The sequence below is a fragment of the Heterodontus francisci genome, chromosome 9 (genome assembly GCF_036365525.1).
Source record: "Heterodontus francisci isolate sHetFra1 chromosome 9, sHetFra1.hap1, whole genome shotgun sequence".
Classification (NCBI taxonomy): Eukaryota; Metazoa; Chordata; class Chondrichthyes; order Heterodontiformes; family Heterodontidae; genus Heterodontus; species Heterodontus francisci.
The window spans coordinates 114,750,602-114,768,740 of record NC_090379.1 but is presented as its reverse complement, the minus strand read 5'-3'; the positions used below and the strand labels follow the sequence as shown (position 1 = coordinate 114,768,740).

The 18,139-nt window shown below is 43.4% G+C and overlaps 1 protein-coding gene across 2 annotated transcripts in view; it reads right to left on the bottom strand.

Annotated features, from left to right (window-relative positions):
- Positions 1 to 18,139, bottom strand: part of psen1 (presenilin 1) — a 64,495-nt gene that overhangs the window by 28,756 nt on the left and 17,600 nt on the right. For both annotated transcript variants that reach the window (XM_068039734.1, XM_068039735.1), the window contains 2 exons: positions 13,247 to 13,388; positions 233 to 300 (listed from right to left, as the gene is read on the bottom strand). In XM_068039734.1, the coding sequence (XP_067895835.1) occupies positions 233 to 300; positions 13,247 to 13,388 (210 nt within the window). The remainder of the gene's footprint in view (positions 1 to 232; positions 301 to 13,246; positions 13,389 to 18,139) is intronic.

Here is an 18,139-nt window from a genome sequence, read left to right as displayed (position 1 = left end):
TTTTAGATTGGATCCCCTGGGCTCTGCACCTGCCCAGCCAATCCTGCTAACACTGCCAACTGGTGCAGGCCAGGCCAGGCCAGTCAGGACTAAAATCAGAACCGTGGTACTCAATGAACATCCAACAGCTAGATCGCCACCAATTAGAGAAACACATCAGGATTTTTAAGGCAGACAAACTATTAAATAAAACAGCAGCATAGTTACATCATTTTAGAAAAGTTGCACTTACCCCAAATAGATGAATGAGAAAAAGAAAAGCAGCAAGAGTGATGAGATTATTAGCCATCCATGAATGACCTGTTTAAAAGACCAAGATAAACTGTAAGGCCTGAGGCAACAAAGTTGGGTGGTTTTCATCTCTATGGTATCATGACAGGGAAGCTCCAGAGTTCCTCTTTATATATCTCATGACTTATATTGTTTGTCTTTGAGAAACTTAAGGGTTGGTCAGCCATGGCTCAGTTGGTAGCACTCTTACCTCTTACTCAGAAGGGTTCAAGTCCCACTCCAGGGACTTGCGCACTTATTCTAGCTTGACACTCCAGTGCAGTACACAGGGACTGCTGCACTGTCGGAAGTGCTGTTTTTTGGGATGAGACTTTAAACCGAGGCCCCATCTGTCCTCAGTTGGATGTAAAAGATCATGCGACTTGGGCACAATTTGAAGAGTTCACCACAGCACCCTGGCCACTTTTTATCCCTCAATCAACATTACAAATAGATTATCTGGTCATTATCTAACTGCTGTGCGTGGGATGTTGCTGTGCACAAATTGGTTTCCATGTTTCCAAAATTATAACAGTAACTACATTTCATTGGCTATAAAGGACTTAGGGACGTCTTGAGGATGTGAAAGGCACTATATAAATGCCAGATTTAACTTTTCTTTTTGCAGATACATACTAGCATGTACTGGAGCTGTACTCTATTTATTTTGAACTTGTGTTGTGCTTATATGGATATAGTATTAGAAGGCATTCGGCACAGTGGCGCAGTGGTTAGCACCGCAGCCTCACAGCTCCAGCGACCCGGGTTCAATTCTGGGTATTGCCTGTGTGGAGTTTGCAAGTTCTCCCTGTGTCTGCGTGGGTTTCCTCCGGGTGCTCCGGTTTCCTCCCACATGCCAAAGACTTGTGGGTTGATAGGTAAATTGGCCATTATAAATTGTCCCTAGTATAGGTAGGTGGTAGGGGAATATAGGGACAGGTGGGGATGTGGTAGGAATATGGAATTAGTGTAGGATTAGTATATAAATAAGTGGTTGATGGTCGGCACAGACTCGGTGGGCCGAAGGGCCTGTTTCAGTGCTGTATCTCTAAACTAAACTAAACATTCTGAAAGAGGGAATATTATAATTATCAAATGACACAGGAGGCGGCCATTTGGCCCAATGTGCCTGTACTGGCTCTTTCGATTAATCTAATTAGTTTGATTCCCCTGCACTTTACCCACAGCACTGTATTTTTTCCCCTTCAAGTACAATGGGACTCTATGTCCTGGGTCGCTTCAGTTACCATGAAGGCTTGTTAGGAACCAGAGAAATATTCAGCAGACGGGGCTTTGGCAAACAAGTCCTCAACAGTAGAAAAGGCGGAGGAAGATGTGCCATCTGAAATATCTCAATGGCTGTTCTGGCGGATGAAGGCTACAGCAGAATGAAACCCCCCAATCATCTTGGTTTTCTTGCCATTGGATCAAAGTGTCGTTCTGTCAAGATACGTGTGGAAGCTGATGTGCAGCAGTTTCTCCAAGCTAGAAGATATCATGCACAGGCGTCTTCCTTTCCGAGATTTCTATGCTAAACTTGACCAAGCTCTTGGTGGGGTTCCAAAGGAGGACAGGCTTATTCTTCTCGGAGACTTCGATGCCAGAGTTGGAAGAGATTCCAATCTCTGGAATGGAACCATTGGCAGGGAAGGAATTGGAAACGTCGACCCCAACAGCATTCTTCTCCTTACCAAATGTGCAGAACATGGGCTTATCTTCACCAATATCCTGTTCTGCCAGAAGAACAAATACAAAACGTCATGGCAACACCCACAGTCCAAACACTGGTACTTGATCAATTACATCATCGCTAATGTCAAGAATCGCAAAGATGTTTGCATCACCAGAGCAATGACAGGAGCTGATGACCACTGAACCGATCGACATATTCGTTCAAATATGTCCATCAAACTGGCTCCCAAACGACGGATGTAACAGTAGAGATGCCGACGAAAGATCAACATTGAAGCTCTGAAAGATCCAATCAATAGAGACCGATTCCAGCAATGTCTTAGGGAAAAACTTTCAAACTTCAATTAAGAACAGAAATATCCACAACACTTGGGATGTCCTTAAGTCCAATATCATCAATGCCTGCAAAGATACACTTGGATTTTCTGTCAAGAAACATCAGGACTGGTTTGATGAAAATGATCAGGATATCACGCAAGACTTTCTGTGCCTGGCGGAATTACCCAAACTCAAAGCAAAAGAAACTGGCTTACCGACAAGCAAAGGTGGAGGTATAAAGGAGCACCCGTAACATGAACAAGTGGTGGGCAGAACAGGCAAAGGAAATTCAGCATCTGGCTGACATGAATGATAGCCGTGGCTTCTTCACTGCCACGAAGACCATTTATGGCCCAAGTATACGAACATACGAGTTAGGAGAAGTAGGCCATTCAGTAAGATCTGTTTGTCGCGAATTCCACACTCCCATCTAGCTCAGATAACCTTTGATTCCCTTGCCCAACAAGAATCTATCTACCTCCACTACCTTCTGAGGCAGAGAATTCCAAAGTCGCACAACCTTCAAAAAAATCTCTCATCTCTGTCCTAAAAGGGCGATCCCAATTTTAACAGTGCCCCCTAGTTCTGGACTCACCCGCAAAAGGAAACATCCTTTCCACATCCACTTTGTCAAGACCGTTCAGGATCTTATATACTTAAATCAAGGCTCCCCTCACTCTTCTAAACTCCAGTGAAAACAAACCCAGTCTGTCCAACCTTTCCTCATAAGACAACCTGCTCATTCCACGTACCAATCTAATAAACCTCCTCTGAACTTCCTCCAATGCATTTACATCCTTCCTTAAATAAGGAGAGCAAAACTGTACATAGTATTCGAGATGCAGTCTCACCAATGCCCTGTATAAATGAAGCACAACATCCTTACTTTTATTTTCAATTCCTCTCGTAATAAAGGATAGCATTCCATTAGCCTCCTTTATTGCTTGCTGTACCTGCACACTAACCTTTTGTGACTCGTGCAGTAGAACACCTAGATCCCTCTGCACCTCGGAATTCTGCAGTCATTCTCCATTTAAGTAATACTCTGCTTTATTATTCTTCCTGCCAAAGTGAACAACTTCACATTTTCCCACATTATACTACATCTGCCAGATTTTTGCCCACTCACTCAACCCATCTATATCGGTCTGCAACCTCATGTCCTCTTCACAACATACTTTCCTACCTATCTTTGTGTTATCTGCAAATTTAGCTACCAAGCCATTGCTCCCCTCATCTAAGTCATTGATATGAATTGTAAAAAGTTGAGGCCCCAGCACAGATCCCCACGGGACTCCACTCATCACACCCTGTCAATCAGAAAAGGACCCATTTATGCATACTCTGTTTTGTGTCAGCCAGCCAATCTTCTATCCCTGTTAATAAATAACCCCCTACACCACGAGCTCCTACTTTGCGAAATAACCTTTTAGGTGGCACCTTGTCAAATGCCTTCTGGAAATCCAAGTACAGTATGTCAACAGGCTCCCCTTCATCCACAGCGCATGTTACTCCTTCAAAGAACTCCAATAAATTGGTTAAACATGATTTCCCTTTAGCAAAACCATGCTGACTATTCCTGATTACATGAGTTTTTTTTTTAAGTGCCCAGCTATAGCTTCCTTAGTGATCGATTCTAACACCTCCCCCATGACAGACGTCAAGCTAACTGGCCTATAGTTACCCGTTTTCTGTCTCCCCCACTTCTTGAATAGAGGGGTTACATTTGCTACTCAAGGACCAGCTCCTTTGAGGCCTAAGGATGGGGAGACCTGATCAAGGAAAGGGAAGCTGTCAACACCCATTGGAGGGAGCATTCTGAAGAGCTTTTCAATCAAAATTCCGTTGTTGACGCCAGTGTTTTCAATTCCCATCCCACAACACCCAGTTTGAGATGAGCTCGGAATTCCACCAATGCCTGAAGGTGATGAAAGGCATGAAACAAATGAACAATAACAAAGCAGCAGGTGATGATGGAATCCCCACGGAAATCTTTAAGCACAGAGGAGAGCAACTAACATTACAGCTCCACACCCTCATCCTACAGATCTGGAATGTAAAGGAAGCCCCGAATGATCAAGGATGCTATGATTGTGACATTCTTCAAGAAAGGGGGTAAATCCAACTATGGGAATTACAGAGGCATCTCCCTGCTCTCCATTGCAAGTCAGATCATTACAAGAACCCTTCTGAACCACTCATTACATTTGCTGAAGAGCTACTCCCCGAATCTCAATGTGGGTTTAGGCCATCAAGAGGCACTGCTGACATGATTTCCACAGCTCACCAACTACAAGAAAAATGTTGCTATCAACCTCTCTACATAGTGTTTTTTGACTTGACAAAGGCCTTCGACTCTGTAAATCATGAGGCACTCTGGAAGATTCTGTTGAAGTATGGATGCCCTCCAAAATTTGTCAATATCCTTCGCCTGCTTCATGATGATATGTGAGTGGTGATCCTTAGCAACGGATTCATTCCGGACTCCTTTGAGGTTAAGACAGGAGTTAAACATGGTTGTGTCATCGCGCCAACTCCTTCCTATCTTCCTGACTGCCATGCTCCATCTGACTAGAGACGAGCTCCCTGCTGGAGTACAGCTCATTTATCGAATGGACAGTAAACTATTTAATCTCAGGTGACTCCAATCAAAACCTAAGACCACTCCGACTTCAGTCATTGAGCTCCAATACACTGATGATGCTACAGTAAGTGCTGCGTCGGAAACGAATCTTCAAAGAATCGTCGACATTTTTACTGAGGCATACGAGAAGATGGGACTTACACTCAACATTCAGAAGACCAAAGTCCTCCATCAGCAAGCTCCAAATGCACACGCCCCAGCTCCATTGATTAGGATTCATGATGAGCGCCTGGAAAATGTGAAACACTTCCAGTATCTTGGAAGTTATCTTTCACAGAAGGCGGACATTGACAAAGAAATCCAGCAACGCCTGAAATCTGCTGGTGCAGCCTTTGGCCACCTAAGCAAGCGAGTGTTTGAAGTGACATCAAAACTGAATCAAAGCTCATGGTCTGCCATGCGGTTGTGATCCCTACCTTACAGTGTGGGGCTGAAACATGGATACCGTATGGGAGGCACCTCAAAGCACTGGAGTCATTTAATCAATGCTGCCTGCAGAAGATCCTACACATCAAGCGGGAGGACAGGCACACCAACATCAGTGTCCTCTCACAAGCATCGAGGCTATGGTTATCCACCATCAGCTTCGTTGGGTTGGTCATATAGTTTGGATGTCAGATACCAGGCTCCCAAAAGCTCCTCTTAGCCCAGCTCATTGAGGGCAGATGCACCAGAGGACGACAAAAGAAGCGCTTCAAGGATGTGCTGAAAGCCAACATGAAGAAATGCAACACTGACATCAACTCTTGGTAGACCTTCGCTCTGGACTGAACCAGATGGAGGCAGAGTCTGTGGGAAGGATCCCAGCATTTTGAGTCCCAATGACAACAAAATGTAGAGGAAAAGCGAGAGCGGTGGAAAGAACAAGCTATGACCCGAACTAATAATTCACGACCAGACATCCCACATGACAACAAATGCCCTACATGTCAAAGTCTATAGATCCCAAATTGGCCTCAGTCATCTTCGGAGTCACGGAAGACAATCATCCTCGCCTGTGAGGGATGGCCAATATATAATATATTTATCCAATTATTTTTTGAATGTTACTTTTCAAACATTCCAGATCACAACTCGCTGACTAAATAAAACTCATCTTCCTTCTGGTTCTTTTGCCAATTATCTGAAAACGGAGTCCTCTAGTTACTGACCCTCCTGCCAATGGAAACAGATTCCCCCTATTCACTCTACCAAAACCATTCACAATTCTGAACACCTCTAGCAAATTTCCTCTGGTCTCTGATCTAAGGAGAACAACCCCAGTTTCACCAATCTTTCCACATAACTGAAGTCCCTCATCCTTGCATACCTCATCTGCACTCTCTCCAAGACGTTGACATCCTTCTGGAAGTGCAGTGTTCAGAACTGAACACAATATTCCAACTGAGACCAAACCAGTGATCTTTAAAGCTTTAGCATAACTTCTTGCTTTTGTACTCTAATATCAATTAACCCAAGGGTCCCATGTGCTGTTTTACCAGCCTTCTCACTTCCCACCTTCAAAGATTTGTGTACATACACCCCCAGGTGTCTCTGTCCTGCACCTTCTTTAAAACTGTACCATTTAGTTCATATTACCTCTCCTCATGCTTCCTACCAAAATGTATCACTTCACACTTCTCCGTATTAAATTTCATCTGCCATGTGTCTGTCTATGTCCTCCTGAACACTCAACGTTTGAGCTTTGTATCATCTGTAAACTTTGAAATTATGCCTTATATATCCACTTATATAAATCAAAATGAGCAGTGGTCCTCTGACCTCTGTGGGGGTTATCACTGTACACCATTCACCACTACTCTCCACTTTCTGTCCCTTAGCCAATTTTGTATCCACGCTGCCAGTGTCTTTTTAATCCCATGGCTTTAATTTTGCCAAGTGATACTTTGTCAAACACCTTTTGAAAGTCCAGATACACATCAACCCTCTTTGTGACAAAGAACACAATCAAATTACTCGAGCACTATTTGCAGGTACAGCAACAATTAGGAAGGCAAATGGCATGTTGGCCTTTATTGCAAGGGGAGTCAAGTACAGGAATAAGGAAGTATTGCTACAATTGTACAGGCTTTTGGCGAGATCACATTTGGAGTACTGTGTGCAGTTTTGGTCTGCACATTTAAGAAAGGATATACTTTCATTGGAGGCGGCACAGCGAAAGGAGACGAGGGAGTTGTCCTATGATGAGAGGCTAAATAAACTGGGCCTCAGTTTAGAAGAATGAGGGGTGATCTCATTGAAGCATATAAGATTCTAAAGGGGCTGGATAGGGTAGACACAGAGATTATTCCCGCTGATCAGGGAATCTAAAACACGGGCGCACAGTCTCAGGATAACGGCTGATCATTTGGGACTGAGATGAGGAGAAATTACTGCAAAGGGTTGAGAATTTTTGGAATTCTCTAACCGAGAGTGTTGTGGATGTTCCATTGTTAAATACATTTAAGGCTGGGATAGAGAGATTTTTGGTCTGTCAGGGAACCAAGGGATATGATGAGCAGGCAGGAAAGTGGAGTTGAATCCTAGTATCAGCCATGATCATTTTGAATGGCAGAGCAGGCTCGACGGGCCACATGGTCTACTCCTGCTCCTAATTCTTGTGTTCTTGGATTTGCCTGTAACAAATCCATGCTAACTTTCATTCATTAGCTCATACTTTTCTCTAAACGCCTACTAGTTTTGTCACGGAATTATCGTCTCAAAGCTTCCCCACAACTAATGTTAAGCAGACTAATCTGTAGTTGCCAGGTTTATCCCTTTTTTAAAAAAAAAGTAACATTTGCAACTCAGTACTCTGGTATCACCCTTATATCCAAGAGGACTGGAAGACAGAACAAAACCTCCGCAATTTCCACCTTAGCCTCCTCCAATATCATAGGATGTGTCCCATCCAGATCAGGTGACTTTTCTACCATGAGGACAGCTGACCTTTTAAGTAACAGCCTCATTATTTTTATCCTATCCAATGTTGCTGCTGCCGCCACCTTCATAGTTACATTGGCAGCAATCTCTTCTTTAATGAAGACAGATGCGAAGTACTCATTTAGCACCTCAGCCATGTCCTCTGGCTCCAAATCATCTCCTTTTCGGTCCCTAACTGGCCCCACACTTCCTTTGACTACCTTTCTATGTGTTTATAGAAGACCCAAGTCCTCTTTTACATTAGCTGCCAATCTACTCTCATATATTTGCCCCTCTTATGCTATTTTTTGTTTAAGATAGCTGTACTTTCTATAGACAGCTTGGTTCTCTACTGTATTAAGCAACTTACAATTGTCATAAGCCTCCATTTTCTGCCTCATTTTAACCTCTATATCTATAGTCAGAGAGCTCTAGCTTTGGATGTCCTTCCTCTCCCCCCTCATAGGGATGTGCCTCTCTGTACCCAAACCATCCCCTCCTTGAAGGCCTCCCATTGTTCAATTACTGTTTTGCCGACCAATTTATGATTGTAATCCACCTGAGCCAAATCCCTTTTCAACTCACTGGAATTAGCCCTCTTCCAGTTGTTATTTTTACACCCAATTGTACCATGTCCTTTTCTATAGTATTCCAAACCTTATGATCTGATCACTGTTCCCCAAATGCTCTCCCACTGAAACATGCTCCATTTGCCTCACTTCATTCCCCAGAACTAGATCCAGCATAGCCTTCTTCATGAGGATGGAAACACACTGATCAAGAAAGTTCTCTTGCATACATTTCAGGAATTCCTTCCCTCTTTGCCCTTTAAACCGTTACTATCCCAGTCTATATGAGGATAATTGAAGTCCTGCATTATCACCATACTTTAAGTCTTGCAACTTTCTGCAATTCATCTGCAAATTTGTTTCTTTATCTCATTCCCACTATTCGGTGCCCTAGAATACAAAACCAGAGGTGTAAAGCTTCTCTATTGTTCCTAAGTTCTAACCAATTAAAATGTGTGTCTTTGGCCCCTTAAATACATCATTCCTTTCAAGTGCTATATTAGTTATTGATCAATAATGTGCCATCTTCCTTTTTGTCCTTCCCACTCTTTATTGAATACCTTGTAGCCAGAAATATCCCAATCCTCCCTTTCTTTGAGCCATGTCTCTGTTATTACCACTATATCATAGACCCATATGGCGACCTGTGCCCGCAGCTCACCGACTTTATTTACCACGCTCCATCCTTTGACAAACATGCTTAGACTGCTTCTCATTTGCCCCACCTGATCCCTCTCATTACTGACCTAGTCTTTATTCTCATGCTATTTGCCTCTCCCTGCCCAGGGTGTACCTTGTCTCTATTCTCTATTGTTCCATCCTGGTGCCAATCCCCTTGCCAGGTCTGATTAAACCCTTACCCACAGCCCTAGTTAACCTTTCCACCAGGACATTGGTCCCAGTCCTGCTGAGGTGCAACCTGTCCAACTTAAGAACATAGGAAATAGGAGAAGTAGGCCAAACGAGCTCGCTCCCCCATTCAATATGATCATGGCTGATCCTCAGCCTCAACTCCACTTTCCTGCCAGCTCCCCATATCCCTCGATTCCATAAGACACCAAAAATCTGTCTCTCTCAGCCTTCAATATACTCAACAATGGAGCATCCACAACTCCCTGGAGCAGACAATGCCAACTTTGAGTTCCTTGTACAAGTACACCCAAGAACCTCTGAGTATCAACATTTAGAAGTTTAAAGCTTTGTAAAAAATATATTCTGCATTTCTATTTTTACTACCAGTGAATTACCTCACACTTCACCACATTATTCTCTATCTGCCACCTTGTTGCCCACTCACTTAATCTGTCTATGATTCTTTGCAGCCTGTGTCCTCCTCACAGTTTACATTCCCACCTAGCTTTTATCAACAGCAAACTTGGATACATTACTCTGTCTCTTCATCAAAGTCTTTAGTATAGATTGTCAATAGCTGAGGCCCCAGCACCAATCCTTGCAGCACTCCACTATTTACACCCTGCCAAATTGAAAATGTCCCATTTTCTCTGCTTCCTGTCATTAACCAATCCTCCATCCATGCTAATGTTAATCTCAATTCCATGAGCCCTTACCTTGCATATTAACCTTTTGTGTGCCACCTTACTGAATGCCATTTGGAAATCCAAGTATACCACATCTACTGGCTCCCCTTTACCTACCCGACTAGTTACATCCTCATTAAAAACCTAATAAATTTGCCTAACACGATTTACCTTTGGTAAAACCATATTGGCAGTGTCTGATCATACTATAATTTTTTTAAGGGCATTGTTAAGACTTCTTTAATAATGGATTCCAGCACTTTCCCTGATTGATAGACTAACTGGCCTGTAGTTCCCCGCTTTCTCTCTTCCTCCTTTTTTGAATAGTGGTGTTACATTTGCTAACTTCCAATACGCTGGGAATGTTCTAGAATCTGGGGAATTTTGGAAAATTATAACTAGCACATCCACAATCGCTGAAGTTACCTCTTTTAGTTACTTATTACTACTGCCTTATTACACAATACTGGATCTAAAATAGCTTTATCCCTAGTTGGTTCCACAGCATATTGCTCCAGGAAATGGTCACCAAAGCACTCTACAAACTCATCTTCCAGACTACATTTGCCAATTTGATTTCTTCCAGGCTACAATTTGATTGAAGTCCCCCACGATTATTACACTGTTTTTGTTACAAGCTCCAATTATTTCTTTCTTAATGCTCTGTCCGACAATATAACCACTGTTAGGGGGCCTATAAACTACTCCCACTAGCGTTTTCTGACTCTTATTCTTAATCTCCACCGATACGGACGCTACTTCCTGATCATTTGAGCCAATTTCTTACCACTGTTCTTCCATCATCCTTTGAGAGCTACTCCTCCTCCTTTTCCATTCTACCTGTCTTTTTGAAATGTGTACCCTAGAATATTTATTTCCCAACCATGTCTCGGTAATGGTGTCTCAACATTCAATCTAATTCACAGATCTTTATTTGTGCCACTAGTTCATCTACCTTATCACGAATGCTTCACGCATTCAGATAACGAGCCTTTAATTTTATTTTTTGTTACTATTCTTTGCATGGACCTTATTCACTGATGCACTATTACCGTTGAACACTCTGTTCCTTCCTATCCCACTCTACTTGTCTTTGTCCAATTGCTACACTGCTCTATTGCCTCCACTTTTCTCTTTAGATTTCTAAATCTCCCTTTACCTGACCCCTCTGCAGCAATCCCCACCCTTTTTTAGTTTAAAACCCTATCCACAGCCCTTGTTTTACAATTCACCAGGGCCAGCCCAGTTTAAGCCATACCCATCCCAACAGAACAACTCCCTCTTTCCCCAATACTGGTGCCAGTGCACCATGAACTGAAACCCCTCTGCCCACACTTTTGAAAAATTCTTTCATGGGATAAAAGCACCAGTGGCAACGCCAGCATTTGTTGCCCATCCCGAAGTGCCCTGAGAAAATGGTGGTGAGCCTCGAATAGGTCCCTACACCCAGGAGGGTGGGGGTTCAGAAATCTGACATCCTCTATCCTGCACCATTTCTCCAGCCATGTATTAACCTGTTTTATCCTACTATTCCTATACTCACCAGTGCATAGATTACTACCTTTGAAGTACTGCTTTTTAACTTCCTCCCTGGCTCTTGAAACACTTTGTCAGATATGGTCCATAAGAGAGGATTAGCATGGATTTACAGGACAAAGGGTTTATGCTGGAGCTCAATGAGGAAATGGCTAACCCTGTCGACAATGGAAATGCTTTAAAAGCAATTTAAAAAAAAAAAAGATTTCAGCAATTGCCTCACAAGCAATTAGTCTACAAGCATTGTAAACACACCACCTTGGGCATGTTTTGAGGTGGATTGAAAGTTGGCAAAACCAGAGAAAGCAAAAGGTGGATATGAGTAGAGCAACGCAGCATAGGAAGGGGTCAGTATGGAAATGCCACAGGGACCAGCGTTAAGGCTGCTTATTTAGTCTATAGAAATTATTGGGAACTGGAAACGTTGGCTGATGTCAAAATTTCCTGGGCAGCATTGAAACATTATGGAACAGGGAAACAACTTGCATTTATATAGTGCCTTTAATGTAGTAAAATGCCCCAAGGATCTTCATAGGAATGTTATCAAAAGAATTTGACACTGAACCACATAAGGAGATATTAGGGTAGGTCAGAGGCAGACTTTAAGGAGCAACCTATGGCAGGAGAGAGGGGAAAGAGAGTTAGGGAGGGAATTCCACAGCTTAGGGCCTAGACAGCTGAAGACATGGCCACCAATAATGGAGCAATGAAAACTGGGGATGAGCAACAGGCCATATATAAAGGGATCCGGACAGGTTGGGAGACAGACTGATGAGTGGTAGGCAGCAGTTAACGTGAACAAATGCAAGGCAATGACTATAGAAGGAAAATAAACTTCGGGAACATAAACTGAATGTCAGGCTACAGGACAACAGGAGAGGAATCGGAGTTTGGTATAGCTCACTATAACTAACAAGTTGCTTTTATACCACACCCTCAGTGTATAGCAGTGCATAGCAGCAGCAAGGAAAGCTAACTGGATTTCGGAATATCAAGCCAGAAATTAGAATTGCTGCCTGAGGCACTGCCCTAATGGGATGCTGCAAGGAATAACCTGTATCTCACCCTAGATCAGTTAAAGGAACAAGCAGCTTTCAGATTAAAGGCCTGCTCAGGTCAGGAAATTAAAACCAGACCCAAACTGAGCCAGAGTCCCTCTACTTTTTTCCGTGCCCAACCCGACCACCGGAATGGTTACCTACCTTGATTCCATAGTGCATTCACTCACTGTACTACTTTTGGATTAAGGACGCTGCAGTATGAGCGTGATGATGTCATTGAGACGCTCACTCGCTCACTGCGCAGACTCGAGTTTCCCTCCTTTACATCCCGGACTCCAGCTCAGGTATGTTTTTCAACTTTTACACTTTCCACTCCAGAAGAGCAAAATGCAAGACTTCCTGTGTGTGTCCGACCCGGACTTGGACCCGACCCCGAAATGTTGGACCTGGAGGAGTGACCCAACCCGAACCCGACACACGTCGTCGGGTCCCATCAGGTTCGGATCGGGTAGCAGGCCTTTACTTCAGATTACACAATTCACTTTTCCCTTTGCTATTTGGAGTGTTACAAACTTAGCAAACATGATTAAATTAGGGCTTAGTTACATCGAACAGAACCATTTTGACTGTTTCCCAAAACGTGCTGCAATCTTTTTTTGGTTATTCTGTGAATCAATTAAAGGTGCTCACTGGGAAATAGGAAGTCAAAAGTTTGCACATGCAAATTTTACAAACAAGTGTCTTGTGCACCGCGAGAACTTTTCTGTACATACATACCTTGTAGCACCTGTACTTATACAGAAGTACGAGAATCAGTGTCATCACTACAATGACACTGATCATAATGAGGGTATTCAATATGGAGTTTACAGCTCGCTGTCCAACATTGTCTGTGTCTTCTGTAAATGGAGTGTATAACCTAAAGGCAAACATCCCACAATAGTCAGACCATTCTCATCAGAACAATTAACTGATCCAGTACCAGTTTTCTTCGTAATTAATCATTAACAAACATTCAAGACTTTTCTCAAACTGCAATACAATAGATTAAAGTCAAGTCCCAGTCATTATACAATAGAAACATTTAAAAACATCTTCCAATTTCTAACTATTCTCTCCACATTTTAAAGGATTTCACAAGCTCTCCGTCTCCCCTTTTTTAAAGTCCCCGTGAGTGTCCATATTCAGATAAAGTAACGTTAGTCGTTTGTGTCATCAATGCAATTATCATGTGAGCAGTGACCCAACTAAAAATATCTGAAGTCATTCCCCAACACTTTGCGCTAAGCAGGAAGGTTCACCAAAAGTAAAGCCAAACATGAACTCCCCTTGCTGCCCTCCTGCGCCTTGCGAGTCTCCCCTTGCTGCCCTCCTGCACCTTGCGAGTCTCCCCTTGCTGCCCCTCCTGCGCCTTGCGAGTCTCCCCTTGCTGCCCCTCCTGCGCCCCGCGAGTCTCCCCTTGCTGCCCCTCCTGTGCCCCGCCACTTTCCCCTTGCTCTCCTCTGCGCCCCGCCAGTCTCCCCTCGCTGCCCCTCTGCACCCCGCCAGTCTCCCCTCGCTGCCCCTCTGCACGCCATGAGTCGCCCCTCGCTGCCCCTCTGCACGCCACGAGTCGCCCCTCGCTTGCCTCTGCACCCAGTGAGTCTCCCCTTGCTGCCCCTCTGCATCCCGGAAGTCTCTTTGTGCTCTTCCCTGTCGCCAGAGATTCTCTCCTTTTCATCGGCACAATGCTAGGCTAAGATTCCAGATATCTGCCCCAGTGACTGTCCTTCACAATCAATCGCAGTGACACTACAGGGCTGGTAGACAAACTATCACCCCAGTGACTGTCCTTCATGCATTATCTCAATCCACTAAATTCACACCAGTTCTGACGAAAGGTCTTCGACCTGAAACATTAACTGTTTCGCCTTCCACAGATGCTGTCAGACCCGCTGAGTATTTCCAGCATTTTCTGTGTTTATTTCCAATTTCCAGCATCGCAGTATTTTGCTGTTCAACCCACTCTACGTCTTCATAATTCATTCCTAAATCTGCATCCTCAATTGAACTATTTCTGGACCTATTACTTAATGGAATAATCTTTATTTTAAATATAAACCTGCAAGGTTTCAGTTTCCCATTCTGAATATTTATTCAGTTGCAATATTCTGATTAACGGTGTGACAATGTCTTGCTTTACACACTTGGAAGCTACACTGTACAAGTTTCTAGATTTTAAATAAATATTTCTAAACAAATATTCAGTGAGAGAATATGTTCTATGGCATTCATTTACTTCTTGGTTCTTTTTTTGAGCTGTGCTTCCAAAAACATTTTTCTATTATGTGGATTCATAGCTTAAAACCCCCGAGGTGTAAAGTGTCCTTTACAGCTTTTGCACTAACCATGTATGTTTTTGGTGCTGTTAACAATTAATTTGGTCAGAGAAAAAGGGGGTGTTCAAGTGGCACACCACAAAAAGTGAAGAAACTATTTCCTCTGGTGGAAAGTCCAGAACAAGGGAACATAATCTCAATATTAGAGCTGGGCCATCCAGGGGTAATGTTAGGAAGCACTTCACACAAAGGGTAGTGTTGCTTAACCGGGAGACAATGTAGGTCAGCGAGTACAGGGGTGATGGGTGAACAGGGCTTGGTTCGAGTTAGGACACGCGCAGCAGAGCTATGGATGACCTCAAGTTTACGGAGGGTAGAATGTGGGAAGCCGGTCAGGAGTATGAAAGAACAGTCAAGCCTGGAGGCAACAAAGACATGGACGAGGGTTTCAGCAGTAGAAGAGCTAATGCAGCTGCTTGGGGGGGCGGAGGGGGGGGGGCACAGGGAGAAGACGGGCAATGCTACAGAGGTAGAAATAAGAGGTCTTAGTGATGGCATAAATATTTTGTTAAAAGCTCATCTCAGGATCAAATATGACTAACAGTCTGGTTCAGTTACAGACAGTTGCCAGGGAGAAGGATGGAATCAGTGGTGAGGAGCTGAGTTTTCAGATAAGCAGTCTGACAATTTAGAGATAGTGGAGGGGTAGAGAAAGGCGCTGGTGAGGTAGAGCTGGGTGTCATCAATGTACATGTGGAAACTGATGTGTTTATGATGTTGCCGAGGAGCAGCATGTGGATGAGAAATAGGAGGGGCCCAAGAATAGATCCTTGGAGACACTTCAATAGATAAGAATCCTTTTTAAACCTTATTATATTACTGATACAGAACTTGTGTGTGAAAAGAGGTAGTTAGTTCTGCAGATTTGTAACTGCAAGCTCAATGTAGTATACAGTTACAAGTGTGCCATCTTCTGGCAGACATCAGAATGAGATTATAATACATCCATATGATGTCTAACAAAATAGTTCATTCAAAAGAAGCTAACAATTTACAGGACGACACTTTTTTTTTTGTTGCCATTTTTGTATTTTAATTCCCACTTATTTATCTCTCTTCCCTGATCTACAGATTGTGGAATAAAAGCAAGATACTGCAGAGGCTGAAAATCCAAAATAAAAACAGAAAATATTGGAAACACTCAGCCACAATTCAGTTTAATCATTTTCATCAGAACTGAGAGATGTTAAATCCAACAGTTTTTAAGCACGTACAGAGCCAAGAGAAGGAGGGGAGCAGAATAAAGGGGAAGATCTGTGATAGCGTGGAGGGCATGAATAATTAAATAATATCCTCCATTCTTCAACATCCAACTCATCAGCTTCCGCATTAGATCACCTTCCCTCATTTCTACTGCAGATACCATTCCCATTCATCCAGGTCCCCTTTCCCAACACCTCCTTCCCTTGCAACTGCAGCAGATGTAACACCTGTCACTGACCTCCAATAGCACTGTCCGAAGCCCCAAATACTTCCCATGTGACCCAATTCACTTGTACTTCCTCTAATCTTGAACAATACAGTCATTGCTCATAGTGCAATCTCCTCTATGGTAATAAAACCAAAGGTTGATTGGTTGATGAGTTTTCTGAACACTTCTGCCCACAAGTTTGACCCTGATCTCATAGAACATAAGAACAGGAGGAGGCCATTCAGCCCTTTGAGCTGTTTTTCACCACTCAAGTATATTATGGCTTATCTTTATTTTAACTCTGTTTACCTGCCTTTGACCCGGATCACTTGATTCTCTTGCCCAACATAAATCTATCAAACTCATTTTAGAAATTTTCAGCAGGGGGGGGAGGGGGGGGGGTTTATGTCACTATCCTTTGTGTAAAGATTTTTTTCCAATCACCACCCCTGAATAACTTGGCTCTAATTTTAAGGTTATGTCCCTCTCTCACCATAGGAAGTAGTTTCCCCACTTTTTGCAGTTCACCACTTGAACTCCCCCTTCAACTCTAACCTCTTTCAGTGACCTCCTGTACTGACCCGACCAGGTTCAACTTAAGCTCTGGGAAAAAGTAACTCATCTTTCCATTGGACAATTGCTATCATTCTGCTCTGAGTCTTAGCAACGCCCTCCACTGCCTTTACAGCAGGGGTATATTACTGGTGATGTGGGGGCTTGGGGGGGGGGGGAGGGAGTGCAAGGGAGTTTGACAGTTCAGGTATAGACCCTCTACCCAAACACAATGCTGGAGAATGGAAGGGAGGCAGGGTAGAGGAATGTGTTTGAAGAGAAGGAGGCATTGCCTGCCTGTGGTATTTGCCTGTTTTCAGGACTGGCAGATATGTTGTATTTCTTCACCCCCCATGATCTGTTGTGTCAGACTTCCTGCAGTTGCCTGGTTTTTCTTCCCCTCTTCCTCCAATTATCAGTTGTTTTGTGTGCACCTTCATCACCCTTAACTATCTGTACGTTCCTCTCATCTTTTACTGTCCTTTCAGTACTTCACACGGATAATTTTTCAGATTATCTAAAAGTTTTTATTAAACTACTTGGAGGCCATTCAACCAGTTTACTGCCACCGAGACTAAAATGCTGGCCTTTTCGCCACCTCCCTTGGTTTCTCATACACCTGCAACATTTGCTTATCTTCCCTGTTCGCAGATGCTGATTGACCTGCTCCAGGTTAGCTTCAGGATTTTCAACTTTCAACACAAGAACCTTAATTTAATAAATTGTTTGTATGTGAATAAGTACAAAAGTAAAAAGTGGACACTGAGATAAAGCATTGTGTGCATATTTGAGAAAGTGCTCAAAGATCTTACTTTTTAGCTTAGAAAAACGTTTTAATGCTCTCCTAGCCAGCCTCCCATCTAGCACCCTCTGTAAACTTAAGCTCATCTAATCCTCTGCTGCTGGATCCTAACTTCCACCAAATCCTGGTCACCCATCACCCCAGTGCTCACTGACCAACACTGGCTCCCAGGCCGGTGCTCAATTTTAAAATTCTCACCCTAGTGCTCAATATCCCTCCACGGCCTCACCTATCAGACTGGAATCTCCTCTCGCTCTATAACCCTCTGAGCTCTCCAAGCCCTTCCAATTCTGGCCTCTTGTGCATCCCCCACTGCCTTCATTCCATCATTGGTGGCCATGCCCTCAGCTGCCAAGGACCTAAGCTCTTTGGAATTCCCCTTTGCACCTCTCTCCTCTTTTAAGACACTCCTTAAAGTCCAATATCTCCTTACACGGCTTGGTGTCAAAGCCTGCTTGATAACACTCCCATGAAGCACCTTGGGACATTTTATTACATTAAAGACGCTACATAAATGCAAGCTGTTG